This window comes from Grampus griseus (assembly GCF_964374135.1).
Source record: "Grampus griseus genome assembly, chromosome: 17".
Taxonomy (NCBI): domain Eukaryota; kingdom Metazoa; phylum Chordata; class Mammalia; order Artiodactyla; family Delphinidae; genus Grampus; species Grampus griseus.
The window spans coordinates 80810792-80835207 of record NC_139011.1 but is presented as its reverse complement, the minus strand read 5'-3'; the positions used below and the strand labels follow the sequence as shown (position 1 = coordinate 80835207).

Sequence of the window (24416 nt, the reverse complement as noted above, 5' to 3'; positions counted from 1 at the left end):
CATTATACAGAGTTAACTTTGTGCCTTTCCCGGTTTCCCCTTTCTCTTTCCTCAGAGGTGGTTCCATCTCAGATTTGGCATTTATCGTTTCATGCATGGTTGTACTTTTACTGTGCACGTTTGTGTATGCTTCTATGTTGTATCCCTTTTGTGTGCACTCATATGTCAGTGACTTTTTTTTTTTTTTTTTTTTTGCGGTACGCGGGCCTCTCACCGTTGTGGCCTCTCCCGCTGCGGAGCACAGGCTCCGGACGTGCAGGCTCAGCGGCCGCGGCTCACGGGCCCAGCCATTCCGCGGCATGTGGAATCTTCCCGGACTGGGGCACGAACCCGTGTCCCCTGCATCGGCAGGCGGACCCTCAACCACTGCGCCACCAGGGAGGCCCAAGCTCAGATTTTTTAAGATAAAAGTTTCTCCGTTAAATTGCTGTAGAACTCTCTAAAGGCTACTCTGAATTTCTGTGTTTATCTTGTGGTGGACCAGTAAAAATCAGTGCAAGGCCTTGGGCTGTTCCGTGAAAGGTGATTTCAGTGGCCCTGCTCTAGGACGTTCACGTACAAGTAGGATGTCTGCTGAGGTGGGGTCTGGGTGAGGCTTGTCTTCAGCTTGACTGACTTCCGCCCGGGCTCTTCCAGGGTTGTCCATGTCTGTCATGCTCACTGTGTGTAAGTGCCAGGACTGTCCATCCCTACCAACGCTTCATATAGTCAGGCTGGAGTGGGGACCTGGAAGCAGAGAAATTAAGTCCTGGTTCAATTATTGGAGCGTAGGTGTTTGTATAGAGTGACTGGATTAGGCATCAGGTTTTCTTTTGATTGATATTCATTGTGGTTTGATTTGCATTCCCCTAGTTAGGCACCTTTTCACCTGCTTATTGGCCATTTTTTTTTACCCTCTTTGGAGAAATGTCTATTCAGAACCGTCTAAAACGACAAGGATTTATTGTCTCACAGTCTTTGTGGGCTGGGACTGTGGCCCAGGGCCTTTCACAGGGCTGCAGCCCACATGCCAGCCTGTGCTGTGGTCTCTGCTGAAAGCTCGACTGAGGAAGGATGCAGCTCCGGCCTCACTCACGTAGGTGTTGGCAGTAGTCAGGTTCTCAGTCAGCCTTCAGTTCCTTATACACTATAGCCAGAGGCCACAGAGCAGTTCACAGCACAGCAGCTGGTTTCTGTCTGCAAAGCAGGGGAGTGAAAGCAAGAAAGAGCAGGATGGAAGCTGGAGTATTTTTGTAGCTTAACGTCAGAAGTCATATCCCAGCGTTCTGTCCAGCCCACACTCCAGGGAGGGGTCACATAGGACGTGAATGTCAGGAGTTGAAGATCTTCGGGAACCATCACAAAAGCTGCTGTCTTAGTTTGACTGCTGTCACAAAAAGACCATAAACTGGGGCTAGTTTGGACAGCAGAAATTATTTCTCACAGGCTGGAGGCTGGGAAGTCTGAGATCAGGGTTCCCACGTGGTTGGGTTCTGGTGAGGACCCTCATTCTGGGCTGCAGATGACTGACTTCTTGCTGGGTCTTCACGGGGAGGACAGAGCAAGTTCCAGTCTCGTTCTCTCCTAATCCCATCGTGGTGGCTCCACCCTTGGGTCCTCACCTAAACCTATTGATAATTACTTCCCAAGGTCCTCAGCTCCTGGTACCTTCCCGTGGTGGTTAGGGTTTCAGCGCATGAGTTTTGGGGGACACAAACATGCAGTCCATAACAGCTGTCTACCACGATCCACTTTGCCCACATTTTAATTGAGATATTGAGCCTTTATTATTAAGTTCTAAGAGTTCTTAGTTTACTGAACAAGAGCCCCTTGTCAGGTATATGATTTGCATGAATTTTGTTTCATTCTGTGGGTTGTCTCTTTGTTTTCTTGATGTTTTCAACACAAAAATTAAAAAATTTATATAGCCAATTTGTCTACTTTTTCTTTCATTGAAAGTATTTAGTTGTTATATCTAAGAAACCATTGTCAAATCCAACGTCACAGAGATTTACTCCTGTTTTTTTCTAAGAGTTTTATTGTTTCAGCTGTTAATTTAGGCCTTTGATCCATTTTGAGTTAAGGGTCCAGCTCCATTCCTTTGCATGTGAATGTCCAGTTGTCCCAACACCGTCTCTTGAAGGGACTGTCCTTTCCCCATGGTTGACACACTTGTCAGAGATCTTTTGACTGTACGTGCATGGATTTACTTCTGGGTTCTCAGTCGTTTTCCATTCCATTGATCTGCATTCTCAGTCGTTTTCCATTCCATTGATCTGTATGTCCATCCTTGTGTGAACACCACCCTTTGTTTTTGTTTGGTTTGGTTTGTTTGTTTGTTTTGGCCACCTGCGCGGCATGCGGGATCTTAGTTCACTGACCAGGGATCGAACCCGTGCCCCCTGCAATGGAAGTGCAGTGTCTTAACCACTGGACCGCCAGGGAAGTCCCACAAGCTTCTTGATTACTGTAGCTTTGTAGTAAGTGTTCTTTTTCATATTGTTTCGGCTATTCTGGGTTCCTTGCATTTCCATATGAATTAAAGGATCAGCTTGTCCAGCTCTGCAAAAAAGAAAAGAAAAGAAAGGGCAGTTGAAATTTTGATAGGGATTGTGTGAAATCTGCAGATCAGTTTGAGGAGGATTGTCGACGACTTTGAGCGTCTGATCCGTGTACATGGGATACTTTTGTCAACAGTTTTTTTTACAGTATTCAGTGTGCATGGCCTACACTTCTGTTTCTTATCCTGTTGTAAATGGCATTGTTTCCTTGAGTTGCTTTTCAGATCATTCATTGCAAGCACACAGGTGAGGTTTTGTTTGTGGATCCTGTACCCTGCAGCCTTGCTCTACTCGTTTATTCCCTCCAGCAGTTGCAGTTCCTTTAATGGCTGCCTTAGGATCTGTGTACAAGACCACGGCATCTGCGCATAGAGATGGTTTCACTTCTTTCTTTTCAAAACCTTTAATTTCATCTTCTTGCCTAGTTGCCTGGCCAGAGCCTCCAGTTCAGTGTTGAGTAGCAGTGATGGCAGCAGATGTCCTTGTCTTGTCTTATCTCAGGAGGAAAGCTTTCAGTCCTTCACCATTGAGTGTGCTGTTAGCTGTATATTTTTTGTAGGTGCTCTGTATTGGGTTGATATACCTAGTTTGTTGAGTGTTTTTATCATGAAAGGTTGTTGGATTTTGTCAAAGCTATTTTGTGTCTGTTGAGATAATCATGGTGTTTGCTTTCTGTTCTGTTAATATGGTGTATTACATTGATTGATTTTTATATATTGAACCAACCTTGCCCTACTGGGATAAATCCCACTTGGTTGTGGTGCATAATCAAATTCTTTATATGTTGCTCAAGGTCAGCCATAGGTGAGAGTTTATGGTCTTCTCAGGTCTTTTGAGCCTGTACAGCCCTGCACATGTGTGTCTTCTAGATTCACAGGTGTGTGTTGGAACTTTTCAAAGCCTCACTGGACATCTCATTTCCCAGCTTTCCTGTGAAGTATTTGGTCACCTTCCTGCTTTCCTCTTACCACCTCCTCGCCCAGCAGAGGTGTAAACAGTTTAAGCAATTTCTTTAATTTAAAAATTTTTTTATTTTTTATTGAAGTATATAGTTGATTTACAGTATTATATTTGTTTCAGATGTACAACATAGTGATTCAGTGTTTTTATAAATTATACTACATTTAAAGTTATTACAATATAATGGTTATCTTTCCCTGTGTTGTACAGTACATCCTTGTTGCTTATTTTGTACATAGTAGCTTGTGTCTCCGAGGTGTCACACAATTGACACTGGTTATTTTTGGCAAACACCAGGTGGAGGGGTGGGCCGGGGACTAGGTGGTCCTCCGTGGGTGAGTTCTGAGGTCAGACAAAGAGAAACACCATGGGAGGGGTTTTCCAGGGAACTTTCAGGCAGGCCGAGAGATGGCAGGTACCTGGGGGTGAGGCTTTGAAGGAGCTCCAGCCCCATCCTGCCAGTTTCCTGCAGTGGAAGATGAATTTAGCGCAGTGCGGAGAACACACGGGAGAGAGAGCTCTGAAAGCAGAGGTCAGGGTTCGCAGTTCTTTCCTTAATCCTGGTGGAGGTCATTGCCCAGACTTTGGGTCGTGGCATTGGGAATGGAGAGAAACCTTATCAAGAAGGAATTGGTAAATATGTTTACGTGTAGTTATTTTATATAACATTTGTTTATTTCTGATGACCGAAGTTCCCTACACGTTTACAGAAAAGCACCACACGAAAAGGACACAATTTTTTAGGAAACACCTGTTGAAGAAGGAATATTTTCCCTAAGTATTATATGAACCAGTAGTTTCATAATGTTCGCTTTGTGAAAATAGAGCCAAGCTATGAATTTTTAGAAGTACTTCTTATCAAAGTGCATCTAGTGAGTTGGTGGCCGACCCCGCTACACTCGGCAGCTGACTTTCCTCTTCTTCCCCTCCTTTCAGGTGGATGCACGGAGCATACCAGTGTTAGCAAAATGGCAGAACTCATACAGCATTAAAGTTGTACTTCAAGAGCTAAGACGTCTAATGATGTCCAAAGAAAATATGAAGCTTCCACAGCCACCAGAAGGACAAACATACAACAATTAATTTTAGTGGATTTAAAACTTGTCTTAAATCAACAACCTTCTATTCATGTTAATGTCTTGATTAAATATCACAATGCAAAATACCCACACATTAAGTAAGATAATTCCAGCCGGTAAACATGACCTGGACATCTGTAAGAGTATATTTAATATATGTACACCCATTATGTTTCCAGGTAACAGGAGGAAAATTCAGCACAGTTTTTTTTCTTGTTAAGGCACCGTCATTTAAGCATGAACCTGGAGTACTCAGAGTGGAACTCAGGTTTCCAGGTGGAAGAACAGCAAGAAGTGTCAGATGGCTGTGCAAGCAGATGTGTTTCTGAAGAGAAAGCCCAAGAAGGAAAACCCAGAATGGCGTGCTCTCGCTTAGTGAAAGAGCTTCCGTTGAAATGGTCTAAAGTGGCAGGTACAATGAATATTGTCACAAAACGTGTTCATTTTCGAAGCGGTATAGGTGCTGACTACTAGTAGTATCAAAAATACGTTCAGGATTGTTTTGATACCTGTATTTATAATAAAATTGTTGTGGGGAGGTGGACGGATTTCCGTTACAAGCTGTTCCTGGGTGTTCCATGTACCAGACGCGGTGAAGAGTTGTTTACAGTCTTTGTTGGACAAACCATGCATTTACATTTAAATGAAATCAACAAAAAGGAAATAGATATATGGATATGTGATTTTGAGATTAACGTTAGTCTTAAATTGTAAATAAAATGTGGAATGTGTCCTCAGAAACTGTGCCATTTCTGTTATATTGATGTGGTATGTATACGGTAACTTGCTGAGGTAGCAGAAATCGGAATTATTGTAGCCTTCCCCTATACACACCTTTTATTATTTATCCTATATTGTATACTTCTTGCAAATTGGAATTTGTGGAGTATTTAACAGTACAGATTACCTAATAAGTTTAATTTCTTGTTAGGAGAAGGAGGAATCCCAGGTATTATGTTTTGAAGTTGATTTCACCAGAAATATTGTTAAGAAAGATGTTTGAGTTCTAGCAGTTTTTATAGAATTAGAGATCGCAAATTATCCAAACATACGTTCCAGTTTTTCTTCATAATATCTGCCCCCAGTGCTCTTCGCACTAACTGGGGTTAGTCTTGTTCACTTATCCTTTGCCTTGGCAGCTACATAATTCTGAACTGAAAGCCCGCCTGTGCTCTGCTTTACCAGAGTGGCGAGGCTTTCGGTCGCCGTTTCTCATCTCACGGCGCTTGGGTGTACTACTTTGTTGAAAATACTTCTCTCTTATGGGTTCTGTTTTCCGAAGAAAATAGTAAGGTGGTCATGTAACAAGGACAGATTTCTCAACCCTGACATGTTTTTATCAAGTGCATTCAAAGTTAAAGCTCTGAGCTACCTTTTCTTGGCCAGTAATACTTTAAAGTCAGTGGCAGTTTATCTAAATTTGCTAATTTCAATATGGCTTTTTTTTTTTTTTGCGGTACGCGGGCCTCTCACTGTTGTGGCCTCTCCCGTTGCGGAGCACAGGCTCCGGACGCGCAGGCTCAGCAGCCATGGCTCACGTGCCCAGCCGCTCCGCGGCATGTGGGATCTTCCCAGACCGGGGCACGAACCCGTGTCCCCTGCATCGGCAGGTGGACTCTCAACCACTGCGCCACCAGGGAAGCCCTCAATATGGCTTTAATTATCAAAGATGTTTAAAGTGACACATAGAGAATGTATACATACAAATTAGTGCATGTGTAATTTATTAAAATAGGTTTGAAATGAACTATTACCTTGGCATACATTCTTAAAAATTTTAAGTGGTTAAGATTAAGTGGAATTACACTGATATCCTATGTGAGAGTGGTGGTTCCTGACAGTCTACATCGGTCTCTAGTGACCCCTTCCCCACTGGGAGAGCGTGTCCTGTCATATGTGGGCGCTGATAACCATCTGAGTGCTGTACATTGTTTCTACAGTGGTGGGCTGAGAGCCTGGGCACCTTGACCTCTGGTCCACTCTCCTTTCCCCGCACCCGCTGTTGTGAAGGACTCCCCCCAACAGGTGTGTGTTGCCTTCGAAATTTGGTTGAAAGGCTAGCAGGTGAGACTGTAGGGGATGATCATGTGTTAATAAAGATTGCAAAAGTAAAATATTTGTCCTGTTAGGTCAGTGTTATGCTTTAATGGTTTTAATTACTAATTTTCAGAATCCCTCATTTAAAAATATTTTTTCTAGTATTTTAAAGTAATGGCATTTGTTGTTACAGGTTTATGTATGACTTTTCAGGATTTTGGAACATAAACATTTATAAGAGGTGGTCAATGGTATTTGAGTTTTTTGGGTGTAAAATTTTTTTAAAAATTATAATTTTAAATTATCTTTTTAAAAGAATTTATCACACTTCAAATTTGAGTAAGTGCCTGGGGAGTGAATTAGTTTGACTTGCATATGGTTTATTAGTCTGGATTACTTAATACCAATTCATTAATTTAACTTCTTCCCACTAAGTATATATTGTTATTGATGAATATGCATGAAATTCATATTGTTTTGAAAATTTAGAGTACATGGCTGGAAAATATCAATGTGTTTCCCACCCTGGATTTGGTGTGAGACCATGTGGGCGGCTCTGGAAGACGCATCGTGAGGTATAGACTTTGGTCAAAGCTGTGCTCACTCTTCTCGTGGGTACACAGCCGTGCTTGCATGTACACGTTAAAGAGTGTAAATGCAGATGATGCTGTCTAGTGTCATGAATAACAATTTGGGGAGTTATTTAAGGAATTTTTTCCCCCAGATTTTCTCGGTAAGTATATTTTTTAGACATATATGTGAAGCATTATAGTATAATTAATTGCTGGGAAGGATCTAAAAGGCACTGATTTCACTTTTCTGAGAAGTAACAATATGATTTTCCAGTAACAACTTGATTGGCTTTTGGTTGTGTTCACAAAAAGATTGCAGCTCCGAAGATTTTGGAAAGCATTTGTGTTTTGTATATAAAACAGAAACATTATGAAAAGCAGTGGATGCAGCGTATTACAGGCTTGATAGGAGCGTAAGCAGTTAATTCCTACCCAGTACTGTGTTTATTGACAAGCAAAATGTATGGAAATAGAATATCTTTTATGCTAAAATTAATATGCCTCTTTGAAGTTACTAAACAGTAGATGGAAATCTTATCATAGGTCATACTGAAAATGTTGGCTATTTTAAAAGTATAGTGGAATACTGAAAAGATACACCATAAGTATTTTCTGAAGGGAAAATTATCGAGGTATTTGCTGACGCAGAAAATAAATGACAAGTCAAAACTGTCATCCTGTGAAATAAGGGAGCTTGAGGGAATCATGGAGTGAGTACGTGATTTTAAAGAATCACTGGATGTGAAGAGGTTGCCCATTGTGTTTACGTACATCTCTAATGGGACATTCTCACCTAAAAAATTCCTAAAGGTCCTCTGCATTTCATTTTTACATGTAATCTAAAGATCAGTACAGAATTTTTTCTGCAACTTCATTTATGAAATCAGTGATAAAATCCAGATAGATTTCACTTTCTTAACTTAGAAACATTCCAGGAATCATCCTTTCTCCAGTGGGTAGCTGACCAGATACCATGTAAGGATTGTGCAGTGGCCCCTCTGCTCCAGATGTGAATTCTTTTATCTTGTCTTCTTTGAGTACTGAGCAGCTGCTTACATCTGTCTGAGATTTTGGCAGCCAAAAGATTATACAAAAGTAAAGGTAATATTCCACCTCCAAAGGAAGACTAATCTCTGGCACTGAGAAACCAATGAAGTGAGAAACCCCGTGGTCAGTAAAGAAGCAAATCTTTGAATTCATTGAGAGTGAAAACTGTTCCTTGTTTGTTCAGTGCAGTTGAGTAATTAAAATATTGTTCAGAGATTATGGGGAAACATTAAACAGTGGAGTGTGTGTATTCTTCCTTCATCTGATATAATAGCTTTTTTTTTTTAAACAGGCTTTTAACAATAGGTAATTTTACAGAGTAATCTGGAAAACTAACAGTGTAATGTAAAGTGAGGTTTCGACAGGACACCTACATTAAAATGTAGTAAGATTAGTTATAATACTTAATGTCATGTTTTTTGGGTCCAAAGACTCTTCCAATCAACAAGCATGGTAATTGTGAGTGCTTTATTACACAGGGTGAGACTTTATAGCCTTTGTAGTTTGTCAGCCCTTAATTTGAGGGAAAAAGGTAGATTTTCTCCACAGTGGATAACTGACAAAGAGAAATGTATTGTTTTACTGCTTCTCAAGCCACATTGTCCAAATAAGTAGTGATTGCCAGATGTCCAGATTATATCCACTATCATAAATTATCTTTTTATTGCTGTAATTTAAAAAATCATCTTAATACTCAAGTAAAAGTAATTGAGTTCACAAGAAAAGTAAAATATCTAATTGCCTGGGTTTCTTAATCTTGAGTAACATACGGACTTCTTTAAGGAGAACAGTAATTCTTTTGGACTCAGTATTGTCTTGAATTATTTTTGTTAAAACATTGTTTAATGCATAAAATTGTATCAATGCAAATGTATAAACTTCTTAGTCCTATAAAATTATAAAGCAAATTAACACAATTACATAGTAATTAAAATGTAAAAGACTTTAATATTGAGGATGTTTTATTGAATTACTCTCTACTTGAAATGTAAATATTTTCGTCTCTTCTTGGCTTTTTGTTGTTGCCATGTCTATATTAGAGTGTGCGGCTGGACCTCAGATTTTTCTTACCTTTTCTCTCTTGACAAACTGGTACAAAAAACCTTTGTTGTGTTATCTGACCTTCATTTGGTATAAATACAGTTCCCGCATTAGGTCCCCCTCTGTTCTGTTCTGTTAACCAGAGAACTAAAATTCCTGAGTCTTGATTCAACTTTGAGACCACAGTTGTCTTAAACCCTTGATTCTTGAGAATTACTGTGCTACTCACTTTGCTGTGTTTGTGGCCCTGTATAGAAATAAAAATGATTTATGATTGGTGATGGCAGGTAAACTGATACAGTAAGATCATTTTAAATTTGGGTGACACATTTTAATCCGTTAGGTTTTAAAGCTTAGTGCTAAGAGGTGCTGAATACATTTATTGGTTTAGAAAATAAACTGCGGTTGAAAGTGGCTCCTTTCTCTGTTTGTGCCTCTGTACTGTCCATCGTCCTCTGGTGAATCTCCCGCACCTGTCATCTCTCTAGCTTCCTTCTATCAGCCTATGGCCACTGCTGTTCTTACTTTCTGTTGCTCTTTGAGTGGATCCCTTTAAACCCCTTTTTCCCCATCATTCTGGATGTGGTCCCCTCACATCAGCCGCAACCATGAATTTGAAGACTGCTTATGAGAGGTAGCTCGCCCGTTTGCTGTGCTCTGGCTCCTTCCTGCCTGTGCCCTTTGTTTACCACCTGTGCCCTCACTACCTGGGTCCTCTCCAACCTTCTCTATCCCTGATTTGCAGATCTTCTCCTCACCTGTCACCGTTGTCCTCCTTGACACAGTGTCCTTGTGTGTGATATTTTTGCTTCATTTGCCTCTGAGAGTTGATGTCCAAGCTGCCCATCACAGTAATAAAATTTTAATATTATTTATAAATGTATTCTAAGCATTTAGTATTCTTTGAATTTAAAAATATCCCCAGAGTATATTTTTTGAAGCTAAACATCAGAATTTGGATGTTTTCTTGTTTGAGATATTTAAGATTATGAGAAATACCATTTTTGAAAACAATGTATTTGTCTACAAAGAAGTGTTAGAATCATTTATTTGTATTAAAAATTATTAAAATGACTGCCAGAAACTAGGTGACTTTTTATGCGATGCAGAATCTACTGAGTTCTGCTCAGCAGGCAGGTTGGAGTGTTTTCTTCAACCCTCCCTGTGTTAAGTCCTTGTGAGACTGCTGCTTTAGGACATAAAGGTAGACAATACCATGGAGGTGATAGGTAGGCGCCAGTTCTGTCAGCCTTGGTGATCGAGTGGGTGACAGAGTCTGTGGTCCTCCTCTGGGGCTCCTCACTGGCAGAACCCAAGCGCCGTTAGCAATGAGGTTCTAAGCCGAACCGGGTCTGTAAATTGATCAACGAGGAGCAGCAGAGAGGAAGCTGATGGAAATCCTAGGGCCCTCCACCCCGTGGCTTTGGACCACTTAGCCCTGTACCCTTCAGTTCCTTCTGAGAAGGTCATGCTTACCCCATAGAGTTGTGGTGTCATGAAACAATATGAATGGTTTTAATCACAATCAGAATGATTAATCAGTAAGTGGTAGCTTTTAAAAATGTTATTAATCGAAGAACATTCACTTAAATTATGTCAAGATATGCATTTGCATCAGGTCTGTCCTCCTGTGTAAAGGGTGGACTAACTTTCCAAGAGGTTACGTGAGGTCATATAGGAGGCTTCATTAAGCCGCTTGTGCTTTCTGGACGAAATTAATTTCTGCTCCTGGTTGAAGGCAGACAGATGGGCTTCTGGGTGCTAGTGAGACCTGGCATGCCTGTCACCCCTCCCCTGTCCAGCTGGGTGCAGTGGCCCTGGTGGATCCACCCCTGGATGGGCACCACTCCTGCCCTCCCACAGTCATGAGTGTTATCAGTGCATTTACGATTGTTTGCATTGTTGTTCTGACCAGTGCACGTTACAGGTGGTCCTGGAGGTGGTGTTGGTGTAGTTCATTCACGCACTCATCTCACACAGGTGGGGCATACACCTCGCTGGCCCACCAGAAACACACACCTTGACCTGAATCTCAGAGTAGCCCTGCGGAGGCTGGACAGTCCCCCTTTGAGCTGACTTGGTGTGAAACGCTGCCGGGCTCCTTACGGGGGAGGTGGTGACCAACACCTCAGTTGCATCCTCTCGTGCCCCCGGGGAGGGTGCTTCCTGGAGCCGAAGCTCTGCTGCTCCCAGTGGCCCGCTGTATCCTAGCCTGGAGGTGTGGGGCCCAAGGCCAGCAGAGCCAGGAGAGGAGGTTCTGTCATACCTACACGTTCCTTGTTAAGTCGAGATGTAAATGACATACCATAAAATTCACCTTTTAAACTGTTCAGCCCAGTGGTTTTTACCATATCCACAAGATTGTGCAAACATCACCACTAATTCTAGAACATTCCAGAATGATGGCTATTTGGGCTGTTTCCGTATTTTGGCTGTGATAAGTAATGCTGTTACAAACATTTGTATATGTTTTTATGAGGACATATGTTTTCATTTCTCTTGGAATTGCCAAGTCATAAGGTAGCTGTGTTTAGTCATTTGAGGAGCTGCCTGGCTGTTTTCCAAAGTAGTTGTGCCATTTTACATCTCTACCAGCCGTTCTCCGCATCCTCACCAGCACATTATTGTTTGGCTGTGATTCTAGCCATCCTAGTAGGTGTAAAGTGGTATTTCGCTGCGGTTTTCCCCAGTCACTAATGATGCTGAGCATCTTTTTACAAGATCACTGGCTATTTGTGTATTTAGAGAAATGTCTACTCAGGTCCTTTGCCCATATAAAAAATTGGTTTATTTGTAGTTTTATTGTTGAGTTGTAAGAGGTCTTATATATTCTGGATATTAGACCTGTATCAGATATATGGTTTGCAAATATTTTCTCCTGTTCTCTGGTCTGTCTTTTCACGTTTTTAAAAAATTTATTTATTTACTTACTTTTGGCTGCATTTTTGGTCTTTGTTGCTGCGCGCGGCCTTTCTCTTGTTGCAGCGAGTGGGGGTTACTCTTTGTTGCAGTGCGCGGGCTTCTCGTTGCGGTGGCTTCTCTTGTTGCGGAGCACGGGCTCTAGGCTCGCAGGCTTCAGTAGTTGTGGCTCACGGGCTCCAGAGTGCAGGCTCAGTAGTTGTGGCGCACGGGCTCAGTAGTTGTGCCTCGTGGCCTCTAGAGCGCAGACTCAGTAGTTGTGGCACACGGGCTTAGTTGCTCCATGGCATGTGGGATCTTCCCAGACCAGGGCTCGAACCCGTGTCCCCTGCGTTTCGCAGGCGGATTCTTAACCACTGTGCCACCGGGGAAGCCCCTCTTTTCACTTTTTTTGATACTATTTCTTTGATGCACAGATTTTTAAATTTTTATGCAACGTAATTTTTCTGTTTTTTTCTTTGGTTACTTGTAATATTGATATTATGTCTAAGAAATCATTGCCTTGTCCAAGGTCATTGTGATGGTTAGTTGTGTTAGCTGGGCTAGGCTGTAGTAACCAGTTACTAAATCAAACACTAATCTGGGTCCTTTCAAGATATTTTGTAGATGTGATTAACATCTACGATCGTTGACGTTAAGTAGAGGAGCTTGCCCTCAATAATGTGACGAGACCTGATCCAGTCAATTGAAGGCCTCAAGAGCAAAAACTGAGGTTTCCTGGAGGAAAGTAAGTCCTGCTTCAAGACTGCAGTCAAGTCCTGCCTGAATTTCCCGCCTGCTGGCCTGTCCCCACAATTACTTAAGCCAATTCCTTAAAATAAATATCTATCTCTGTGTCTTATTCTTTCTTTATCTGCCTATCATTTATCTATGATCTCCTGTTGGTTCGTTCTGATACAGTGACAAAAATTTACATCTGTGTTTTCTTCTAAGAATTTATACTTTTAGCTTTTACATTTAGGCCTTTGATCTGTTTTGAGTTAATTTTTGTATTTTTGTATGTATAAATTTTGCACGTATATATATCCAGTCATCTCAGCACCATTTGTTGAATGGTCTTGTATGCTTGTCAAAAATCAGTTGACCATATTTATATATGGTTTTTTTTTAACATCTTTATTGGGGTATAATTGCTTTACAATGGTGTGTTAGTTTCTGCTTTATAACGAAGTGAAATCAGTTATACATATACATATGTTCCCATATCTCTTCCCTGTTGCGTCTCCCTCCCTCCCACCCTCCCTATCCCACCCCTCCAGGCGGTCACAAAGCACCGAGCTGATATCCCTGTGCTATGCAGCCGCTTCCCACTAGCTATCTACCTTATGTTTGTTAGTGTATATATGTCCATGCTCTCTCGCTTTGTCACAGCTCATCCTTCCCCTTCCCCATATCCTCAAGTCCATTCTCCAGTAGGTCTGTGTCTTTATTCCTGTTTTACCCCTAGGTTCTTCATGACATTTTTTTTTCTTAAATTCCATATATATGTGTTAGCATACGGTATTTGTCTTTCTCTTTCTGACTTACTTCACTCTGTATGACAGTCTGTAGGTCCATCCACGTCTCTGCAAATGGCCCAATTTCATTTCTTTTTGTGGCTGGTTAATATTCCATTGTATGTATGTACCACATCTTTATCCGTTCCTCTGTTGATGGACATTTAGGTTGCTGTCCTGGTTATTGTAAATAGTGCTGCAGTAAACATTGGGGTTGCATGTGTCTTTGAATTATGTATGGTTTTCTTTGGTTATATGCCCAGTAGTGGGATGGCTGGGTCTTATGGTAGTTCTATTTTTAGTTTTTGAAGGAACCTCCATACTGTTCTCCATAGTGGCTGTATCAACTTACATTCCCATTTTCATCCTTTTTTTAAAAAATTTTATTTAATTTCATTTATTTGGCTGCGTCAGGTCTTAGTCGCGGCACGCGGGATCTTCATCGTGGCATGCGAAATCTTTTGTTGCGGCGCATGGGCTTCCCTCTAGTTGTGGCGCTTGGGCTTAGTTGCCCTGCAGCATGTGGGATCTTAGTTCCCGGACCAGGGATGGAACCCGTGTCCCCTGCATTGTAAGGTGGATTCTGAACCACTGGACCACCAGGGAAGTCTCTCTTCCTTTTCTTATTAAAAAAAATATTTTTTTGGAGATCTAGATTTTACTGTGAGCAGTTATAGCGATTGTCAGGTTTTGTACCAATTATTTCTAGCAGTAACAATTCATTAAGAATTGGATAAAAGACCAGTTTGTATTTATGTTTCAACTAATCCAAGGGGGAATATTCTTGAAATGCTGTGTTATCCAGAACTGGTCCATGGGATTTTGTTCCTTCAGTCCTCAGTATACTTCTGAGCAGTGCATACTAACTTTCCATGAACTTGGTGGAGCTAATAAACTGTGGAGATCCAGTTGTTTCTAAGAGTCCAGTCAGTCTGAAAAAGCTACATACTGTATGATCCCAACTGTATGGCTTTCTGGTAAAGGCAAACAGTAAAAAGGTGAGTGGTTGCCAAGGGACTGGGGAGTGGCGGGGTGGTAGAGGGACGCCTAGGCGGAGCACAGGAGGTTTTTATGGCAGTCATACTGTCCGTAATGGTGGAGCCACGTCATTGTGTGTTTGTCACAGGCCATGAAATGTACAACACAGAGTGAACCCTCATGTAAACTTTGGACTTTAGTAAGTAATAATTAGGAGTGGTTCATCAGTTGTAGCAGATGTGCCACACTACCTAAGGCAAGATGCTAGTAATAGGAGAAACTGGGCTTCCCTGGTGGCGCAGTGGTTGAGAGTCCGTCTGCCGATGCAGGGGACACGGGGTCGTGCCCCAGTCCGGGAAGATCCCGCATGCCGCGGAGCTGCTGGGCCCGTGAGCCATGGCCACTGAGCCTGCACATCCAGAGCCTGTGCTCCGCAATGGGAGAGGCCTGCGTATCACAAAAAAAAAAAAAAAAATAGGAGAAACTGCAGGGAGAGAGGAAGTACACGGGTATTGTCTGTACATAAAAGTCCTAAAATTAGAGAAGAGAGATTGCAGGGAAAAATATCAAGTGTTTATTATAGTAAGATATAAATAATAAAACCAAACATTTAGAGAGTAATTTTTTGAGATCCTTGTAATGTACGTGAGATTGATGTCTGGGAACTTTGCAGGTGAAGTCAGCAGTGGTAGAGACATACGTATTTTGTGGGTGTGTTTTAATTTGTATGTGAAGGTGTGGATTTTCTGAGTCACCGAGTGCAGCAGAGCTGCACCCTTGGCCACCACAGTAGCTCCTTGGCAGGGAGCCAGTCAGGCTCGCACAGTCCGAGGCCACAGCCAGGGGTGTGGGGTCCCCCAGCTGCATGTCCCCAGAGCCCAAGGCAGGAGTCCTGTACGAACCCTGCCCCTTGGGTGTCAGGCTGCAGAGGAAGGCGTGAGGTTACTGCTGAAGCCAGAGCTGACTGGGTTCTGGAATCGGGAAGTGGCAGAGACAGTAAGAATATAGAGGCAGATAGCACGCTATACTGCTTGTCACGGTTAATAGCCTGGGCACTGTGTACTGTTGACCTTAGTGGGGAGTGGGGAGTGAATTGGCAGTGCTCAGGGTGAAGGGCCACTTAGAGAAAACCTGTTTTCTCTGTCCTGGTGGAGTTTGTAACAGCTGACAGTGACCACACTGACTTGACAATAAGGCTGACGCAAGGCTCCCAGAGAGAAATCATCTTGACATAACCCATCTTCATGTGTTACTTTCCAGAAAAGCTGCTCTGCTGTTTACAGGCACATGTGCTATCTTGGCCCTCTGGGAGCAAAAATTCGTTCACTTGACCAGAGGAGTTTTGCTAGTAGGCAGTTTTCTAAGAGAAATAGGACATTTGTTTATTTGTTTTACTGTTAGTTTAGCTAAATAAAAGCTGACAGTTTACAAACAGCAAAGTTGTTTCGTATCAGATACTTTATAGTTGTAAAAATGTGCAGACGTGTTCGTTACAATTGTCTGTCGTCATGTAGCGCAGTAGAAACCAGGGAAGGGAGTCCAGACTGGGCAGAGCCAGCGTGTGTGGAAGAAACAAGGTGTCCTGAAAGATCAATTACAGGCCAAGTTCACATCCTCAGAGCATTTAGAGGCATTCCCTTTTTGACTCTGAAGGAGCACGGGTACCAACCTAGGTACCTAGAGCCCGGCTCACTTCCTTCCTAGCTCTGAGTTTGCTGGCGGAAGATCGAGGTGGATTCAACAGGGGAGCGGGGTGGGAATATGAAAGGTGAAGCCAGCCTTCTCCAGAGTGGAATGGGCCCAGTGGGCGCCCAAAGTGTCTGGTTGACCTTGTCAAGGGTGGTGTTGCAGCTGGAAGACTGACCTTGCTGAGCAGAAGCCCACGTTGCTGGGCCCACGTACAGTCCTCACCCACTACAGTGGATGCTGCCTGCACACACCCACTGTCTGCACTGAGGTGGTGATGGCAGGCTAGCTGACCATTCTGTCTGCTTGGGTGTTTGGGCAATGTTCTCTGCTGGGCATTAATCTGTGATCAGTGATCTTCACGCCTTGTGCCCGCTCCAGAGGTCCATCTACACGCCTCTCCTGACCCCTTGTCTGTGACCTCCCGTTGTGCTCCTGCCAGGCTCGTCACCGGCCAGCGGGGCCCTTTGTCACTTCCCATAATCTTTTCAACAGAAGATTCTGGAACGATTGGTTACCCTTATGCAAAACTTCAACCCATACCTCACACCTAGAAGAAAGTTAATTCAAAATGGATCATAGAACGTGAAACCTATCAAACTTTCAGAAGAAAAAGTAGGAGAAAATCTTTAACTTTTGGGTGGACTAGGCAAAGTTTTCTTAGATAACAAACCAAAAGCAGGATCCATAGAACGGAAGTTAAGAACCGAACTTCACTGAAATGAATAACTTATGCTTTTTGGAAGACTCTGTTAGAGAATGAAAAGACCAGCCATAGACTAGAAGAAAATATTTGCAAGTCACACATCTAATTGTGGTCCCCCAAAGATGTCTGTCCTCATCCCCCAAACTTGTGAAGATGTAATGTTACAAGGCAAAGGGGAGTCAGGTTGCAGACGGGATGAAGGTTGCTCATCAGCTGACTGTGAGATGAGGTTATCCTGTTGGGCCCATTATGATCACAAAGGTACTGAAACGTGGGTGAGGGAGGCAACACAGTCCCTGTGACAGGAGAGGCTGGCTTTGAGGATGGAGAAGGGGCCCGAGGCCAAGGAGAGCGAGCGGCCTCTAGAAGCTGGAAAAAGTAAGAAGACGGCTCCCTTAGAGCCTGCAGGAAACCTTGATTAAGCCCTCCCGAAACCTTAATTTTAGCCAAACAGTGAGACATTTCAGGCTTCTGACCTTCAGAACTGTAAGATAATAAATTTGTGTTGTTTTAAGCCCCTAAGTTTGTGGTGGTTTTGACAACAATTGGGAACTAATACACATATAAGACGTTAGTCCAGAAAATATATAGAACTCAAAACTTGCCAGTAAGAAAACAAACAACCCAATAAAAAGGCAAAAACTGAACAGACACTTCAGTAACAAAGAAATACAGATGGAAAATAAGCACATGATAAGATGGTCAACATCATTAATCATTAGGGAAATGCAAATAAAAACCAAATTGAGATACCGCTGTACACCTATGAACGTCTTGAATTAAGATGCCCCAGGTGTTGGGGCAGACGTCAGTGAACTGGAGTTCTCATACGTTGCTGGTGGGTCTAAGATGGTGCATCTACTTCTGAAAATAGCTTGGCGGTTTCTTTAAAAGTTAAACACACATCTGCTATCTGACCTAGCGTTCCCATCCCTAGGTATGTACTCAAGACAATGAAAAGCATATGTCCGTACAAAGACATGAATACTCAGAATATTTGTAAGAGTCAAAAGCTGGAAACACCCAAATGTGTATCATCAAGTGAATGGGTGAACAAACTGTGTGTAACACCCACATGGTGGAATGCTATTCAGCAGTAAAAAGGAATTTCAAAATAATTAGGCTGAGTGAAAGAAGACAGAGTACATATCATATGATTTTATTATATGAGGTTCTAGAAAATGCACTAATCTATCTTGACTACAGACCGACGGTTGCCTCGTGACGGGAGCATGAAGGAACTTGGGGATAATAGACATATTGTCTTGATTGTGGGGTGGTTTCATGTACGTACATGTGAGATTTACCAACTCGAACAACTCAGATGTGTGCTGTTTAACTTTGTCCTCAATAAAGCTGTGAAAAGATGCAGAAAGGTTGAAAATAAAAGGAGGAAGACAATGCAAACAGTATACAAAGACAACTTGCTGAAGGTAAAGCAACCTGATCACTGGGAAACATCAACATCCTACATTTATACCCAGTTAAGCATAGCCTTGAAATAGGCACAGAAAAAAATTACAGAAAATTATAGCTCTTTACGAAAACAAAAGACATTCACGCTAACATATATCTCTCCCTGCAACCGATAGCACAGGCCATTAAGTTTATGGAAGATTTGAACATGACTAGCAAATGACCTAAAGGGCAAATGTAGAAAAGTGCACCCACCAACTGCAGGATAAACACTCCTTGGAAGCACCTCTTTGCCACTGAGTGTGCTCTTCGAGCACCGTGGAAATCATAACAGAATGATGAGATTAGACACTAGGTAACACTTGTGTAAATAACTGATGGGTGAATGGAAAAATCACAATGGAAAGTGGAAATATTTTGAGTTGAGTGATGACTAAAATACTACAAGTTAAAATCTGAGGGATGAAGCAAAACATTGCTAAGAAGAAAATATAGATTTAAAACATGTAAATTATGAACAGGTGAAATTTGATCATCTCAGCATTCATCTCAAGAAGTCATAGAAAGCAAAATTAAACTCAAGGAAAGCAGAAGGGAGGAAATAAAGATAAAAATAGACGTCAATAAATGAGAAAATAGAACCAACAAATCTAAGTTTGGTTCATTGTTAAGATGTCTAAAATTGGCAAGTCCTCATAAAGACATAAAAGGGAAGGCACAAATAATATTAGAAATCAAAAAGAAGAAATCACCAGAGATCATGTGGATAAAGAAGATGATAAGGGATTTATGAACAACTTTATGCCAAGAAATTTGAAAACAAAAAATTTTTTTAAAAAAACCTTGATATCTACCTCACATTACGGAAGATTTAAATATGAAAGCCACGCAAATCTTGGGATAGGAAATGATTTCTTAAACGTTACACAAAAAAACACCATCCTTAAGGTGAGAGATTGATAAATTTTATCTATTATGATTCTGGTTTATTAAAAGATACCATTAAGAAAATGAAAAGCCTGGCCATCATCAAAATGTCCACAAATAATAAATGCTGGAGGGGGTGTGGAGTAACGGGAACCCTCCTACAATGTTGGTGGGAATGTAAATGCCACTATGGAAAACACCATGGAGGTTCCTCAAAAACTAAAAACAGAACTACCATATGAACCAGCAGTCCCCACTCCTGGGCATATATCTAGAAAAGACGAAAATGCTAATTTGAAAAGATACAGGCACCCCAGTGTTCATAGCAGCACTAAATAAATAGCCAAGACATTGAAGCAACCCAAGTGTCCTTCGACAGATGAACGGACAAAGGAGATGTAGCTAAATAAATAAATAGAATATAACTGCCATAAAAAAGAATGAATTATTGCCATTTGCGGCAACATGGATGGACCTAGAGATTATCATACCAAGTGAAGTCAGAGAAAGACATATATGTGGAATCTAAAAAACAATACAAATGAATTTATTTACAAAACAGAAACAGACTCACAGACATAAAAATCAAATTTATGGTTACCAAAGGAGAAGGGCAGGAGAGGGATAAATTAGGAGTTTGGGATCAACAGACACACACTACTATATAAAATAGATAAAAAGGATTTACCGTATAGCAGGGAACTATATTCAGTATCTTTTAATAGCCTGTAATGGAAAAGAATCAAAAAATATATATATAACCGAGTGTACTGTGTTGTACACCTGAAACACAATATTGTAAATGAACTATACTTCAATTAAAAAAAAAAAAGGCAAACTGAGTAGATGTTTGCATTGCAAATACTTAGAAAAAGAACTCAAATCTATAAGTAAAAATCCTATCAAATCAGTAAGAAAAAGACAACCCAATAGAAAAATGGGTATTAATCAACAAGTCACAAATGAGGACATCCAAATGGCCAAGAGAGTTATGAAAAGGTGCTTAACGAGTTATCACTGATACTTCCAGAGTGGTCAGAATTAAAAAGGGTGAGGTTGCAAAGCTCCCAGAAGTCTTACCCGCTGAGGGCGGGAACCCGCTGAGGGCAGAAGCGTGAACAGTCCCACTGGAAACTGCTTGGCATCATCTGTTGAAGTCAAGGCTACACCTACCCCAAGTCCCAGTCGCTCATTCCTAAATATAAACCCAACAGCCGGGGAACATGAAGGGGGGAAGGCGTGCATGGCGGCTGAGCCCTGGGCAGAAAACACCCTGTGGTGCTTTCCTCCAAACTGTGCTCGGCACACACAAGAACGTGGATGAAGATACAAAAGTGTCGAATGAGAGAAGCAGGCCAGGAGTTCACATACTGTGTGATTCTATTTATGTTGTTCAAAAAAAAAAAACAAAACCAAAGCTGACCTGTATTGTTTGACTCGTGATTATGTGGTAAAAGTCTAAAGAAAAGCATGAATCTGTTGTCATGTAGGTCAAGAGACGGTCATTGTGAACGGAGAAGTGATAATTCACTGAGCTGTAATGTTCTGTGTATTTTCTATGATTTTGATGTTTCACGATAGAAAAGCCTTTTTGAAAAAGCCTCCAAAGGGTTTTACTCAATTAAGAATTTACTTAATTCTGCACAGGTGCAAACGTAGTTGAGTGCTGCGTCTACGACGGCAAGCGTGCCACCTGTCCTGGTGGGCGAGGGATGGTGTGCGGTCACTGTCATGGGACGGTTTTCCCTAGGCGGCCACGGAGGCTGAGCAGGGGTCGTCGCTGGGAGCTCGAGGGCGTGCAGGTGCGAGGCCGAGCCCTCACTGCCGCCTGCATGTATTCAGCAGGTGTTCACGAGAGGCTGCGGATACAGATGGTGCCGTGGCGCCGAGCGAGGGGCGGGCAGGTGCGGCAGAGGGTTTTGGGCATTTCCTGACCCTGTCCCCGGCCGGGTTGGCCGCTGTGCCTCAGCGCAGCCCAGGCTGGGAGGGGAGGTACACGTCGGGTCCAGGCCCAGCCGATGCTCCAGAAGAGTGGCCAGGAGGTGGGGGCCGGCTGCTCCGGTGCCCGTGACCTGAAGTTTGATTGAGGGGACGCTGATCAGGGTGACTCCCCGTGGCTTAGACCAGGGCCTAGAGGAAGCGTCGTGCTGAGAGCCGGCTCTGCCGGTGTTCTCCAGGCTTGTGCGACCTAAAGGTCTTGAGCTGCTTCCGCAGATGCTTTGCAGTCAGGTGGCCTGCCGAGAAGTTTTATTTCTTCCAAATAGGGACAAACACAAAGTGAAGTCAGTGCTTTTGGGTATGGGGGTAAGGAGGACACAGATAATTAAATGCAAAACAGGGATCGCTACGTGGATTAACTGCCACGGCTTAAGGGGAGCTCAAGAAATAAAAGGGTTTTTTGGTACTGTTCTTCCAAGGAAAGAATTTGTAGTAATTTAATCATGTTCTGAAATGTTAATTTGAGCCCACTCATCAGACATCAAACTCATTTTAACAGATCCATTTATTAAATATTAGTACGTGGTTTCTAAACACCATTCTATACTTAGAAAATAAAAACAAAACACGGGCTCCTTAGAGACGCAGAGAAGATCCTTTCTTGTTGTGTTTACATACTTTAAAGCCACATAAGTGTATTTAAAAGCCTACTATCGTGCGTTATTTGCTTTTCCATGTCAGACCGTACTGGTGCAGCCCGTTCTGTAAGGGGCTCGATGCTCTCAACACACATTCAGGTCGAGTTTTCATTCTGTCCATTGCTGGCAAAGCTGCAAAGAGTATATCCGTGCAGGTACCTTCACACGCGTGTGTGGCTGTGGAAGGGGCTCCCGTGGAAGTTCATGTCTCAGGATGGACCTGAGTCCCTCACGAGTGGGGGCTTTGGGCTCCTCTTCATGGCCGTCACCTTGGGGGTTTCTTCTGGGTATTCCCCTGTGTTTTTCTTTTTTAATCCTTTGCTTGTGTGTGTGTCTTTTTTTCATAGTGATTTGTAGGAACTGTTTATAAACGTATGGCTGCTAATCCACTGGTTTGACGGCCCTCCCTCTGCTGGCATCTGGTTGTCCACCAGACCTTAGCTGTCTGTCCAGCCCAGCATTTTTCTCTGACCTCTTGGTCCCACTGTCGCCCAGGTTTCCCCTCACACGGAGGATGGAGCGGGTGGTAGCTCTCCGGTTCCCACTTCCCAGGGCTGGCCCTTCCAGCCAAGGAGCTCTGTTCTCACACGGTTAGTTTGGTCACATTGTGGCTAAATGTTGGGGTGAGGAATAAATCCTGCTTTGACTTGAATGCGGACTCCTTTGTGGGAGGCCTGTGTCTGACGTGTCTCAGGCTCCGCGAGCCGGGGAAGATGGGTCAGGTGATGCGTGTTGTCTTCGCTTTCCGCGGGGGTCCCGTCCAGGAGGAACCCCAGCCCCTGAACTCTGTCCAGGATCGGGTTTCATCTCCTTGAGGACCAGGGTCCCTGGGCCTGGAAGCAGAGCAGGACTCGGGCCGTCGAGGGTGGATCCACAGACTCACCAGCGGCCCTTTCTCCCTCTCCACGCAGCCTCTGAGTTCAGGATTAACCCGCATGCCCGTGCTCTCCGCAGACACCTGTCCCCGCCCGCTGGGCGCCTGGGGCACCGGTGATGCCGCCGCCTGAGGCCCGAGACCCCCCCCCCCCGGCCCCACACTGTACCTTCTGAGGAAAATGTTGTCCTTTTTAGAATTCATAAACACCATTTTGGTCTCTTTTTGCTTTTTAATGGGGGTTACAAGAAATATGGCGTAAAGCTGGGAGTGCTGCAGGGTTAGGCCTGGCGCAGGGGTCCCGGTCCCTGTGGACACTGGGCCCTGGGGACCGGGAGGGGCCTTCCCGCTCACGCACCTGCCACCTGAGCCCGGGGGGTGACAGCTCTCGGGCAGGGGGTCCCGTTTAGTGCTGTGACTTGGAGAGCCTGACTCATCCCCCGGCGTCCCGGGGAGGAGCAAGGACACGGCAAGGTCACGCTGTCTTCACCACCGCCCCTGGGGCTCAGGAGTTGGAATCTGAGCTGGGGGAGGTCTTGGGCCCAGGTTTCCCGTCCTGGTGACCGGTCCCTGGGCTGAAGGTCGGACCGACGTCACGAGGATGGCCCCGCGGGGAGGGCGGTGACTAGGAACCAGCTGCAATGGGGGCGAGGGTTTCCGAAGCTCTCAGGGCACCTGTTCGCACATCCAGACTGTTTCTGCGTTTACTCTCAGGCTTGTGTGGAGCCAACAGAAACACGAAGTCTCAGGAACAGGCTTCAAAGTATGACGTGAATGAAACATGCCTTGTTTTAACAACTCTCTTAGTTCTTGTCATTGTAAATACTTGAGGGAACTTTTTTCAAACTGAGTTTCATCACATCTGGAAGCGGATTTCTTCTGTGTGTTAGGGGGCTCTTAGGATCAAGCTACTTTGAGAATGTGGAGGAGAAAGGTGATCTGCTGGAGTGGTGGGATGGTGAGTTGAAAGTTACTGTCATTCATGTTGGTTTTATTAGGGCAGGACTAATAAGACTGACGGCTTGAGAAATTGCGTTTTTCTTCTGTTTTAAAGGCAAGCGCTTTGTCTTGGCTGTATCAGGTGAGAATGTAGATCATCCCCCATAGTCTCCCTAACCCCCATGCTCCACATCATCTGTAACATTTTTATTTAATACTTAACAAAATATATCTAAATAGAAAAATGTCACTTTCATCGCATAACAAGTACCTTGAGACTTTTTCTCTCAGGTTACATTTAGTATTAATGTTTGTTAAGTTCTGTTTGTCTCTTAATATGAAGTTGTGCTGTACTGGAATGTATTCCATAGAGGGGGTAGGATTTTCAGCAATAATTTAACCCTTTTTTCTTTTTTTAAAGAAGGATATTTATTTATTTTTGCTGTGTTGGGTCTTCGTTTCTGTGTTTGTTTCTCTAGTTGTGGCAAGCGGGGGCCACTCTTCATTGCGGTGCGCGGGCCTCACTATCACGGCCTCTCTTGTTGCGGAGCACAGGCTCCAGA

General features: G+C 43.2%; 1 protein-coding gene across 1 annotated transcript in view; it reads left to right on the top strand.

Annotated features, from left to right (window-relative positions):
* Positions 1-5956, top strand: part of UBE2V2 (ubiquitin conjugating enzyme E2 V2) — a 29920-nt gene extending 23964 nt beyond the window's left edge. The window contains exon 4 of the mRNA XM_082675076.1: positions 4437-5956. Coding sequence (XP_082531202.1) covers positions 4437-4583 — 147 coding nt within the window. The 3' untranslated portion in view covers positions 4584-5956. The remainder of the gene's footprint in view (positions 1-4436) is intronic.
* Positions 5957-24416: the final 18460 nt, after the last annotated feature.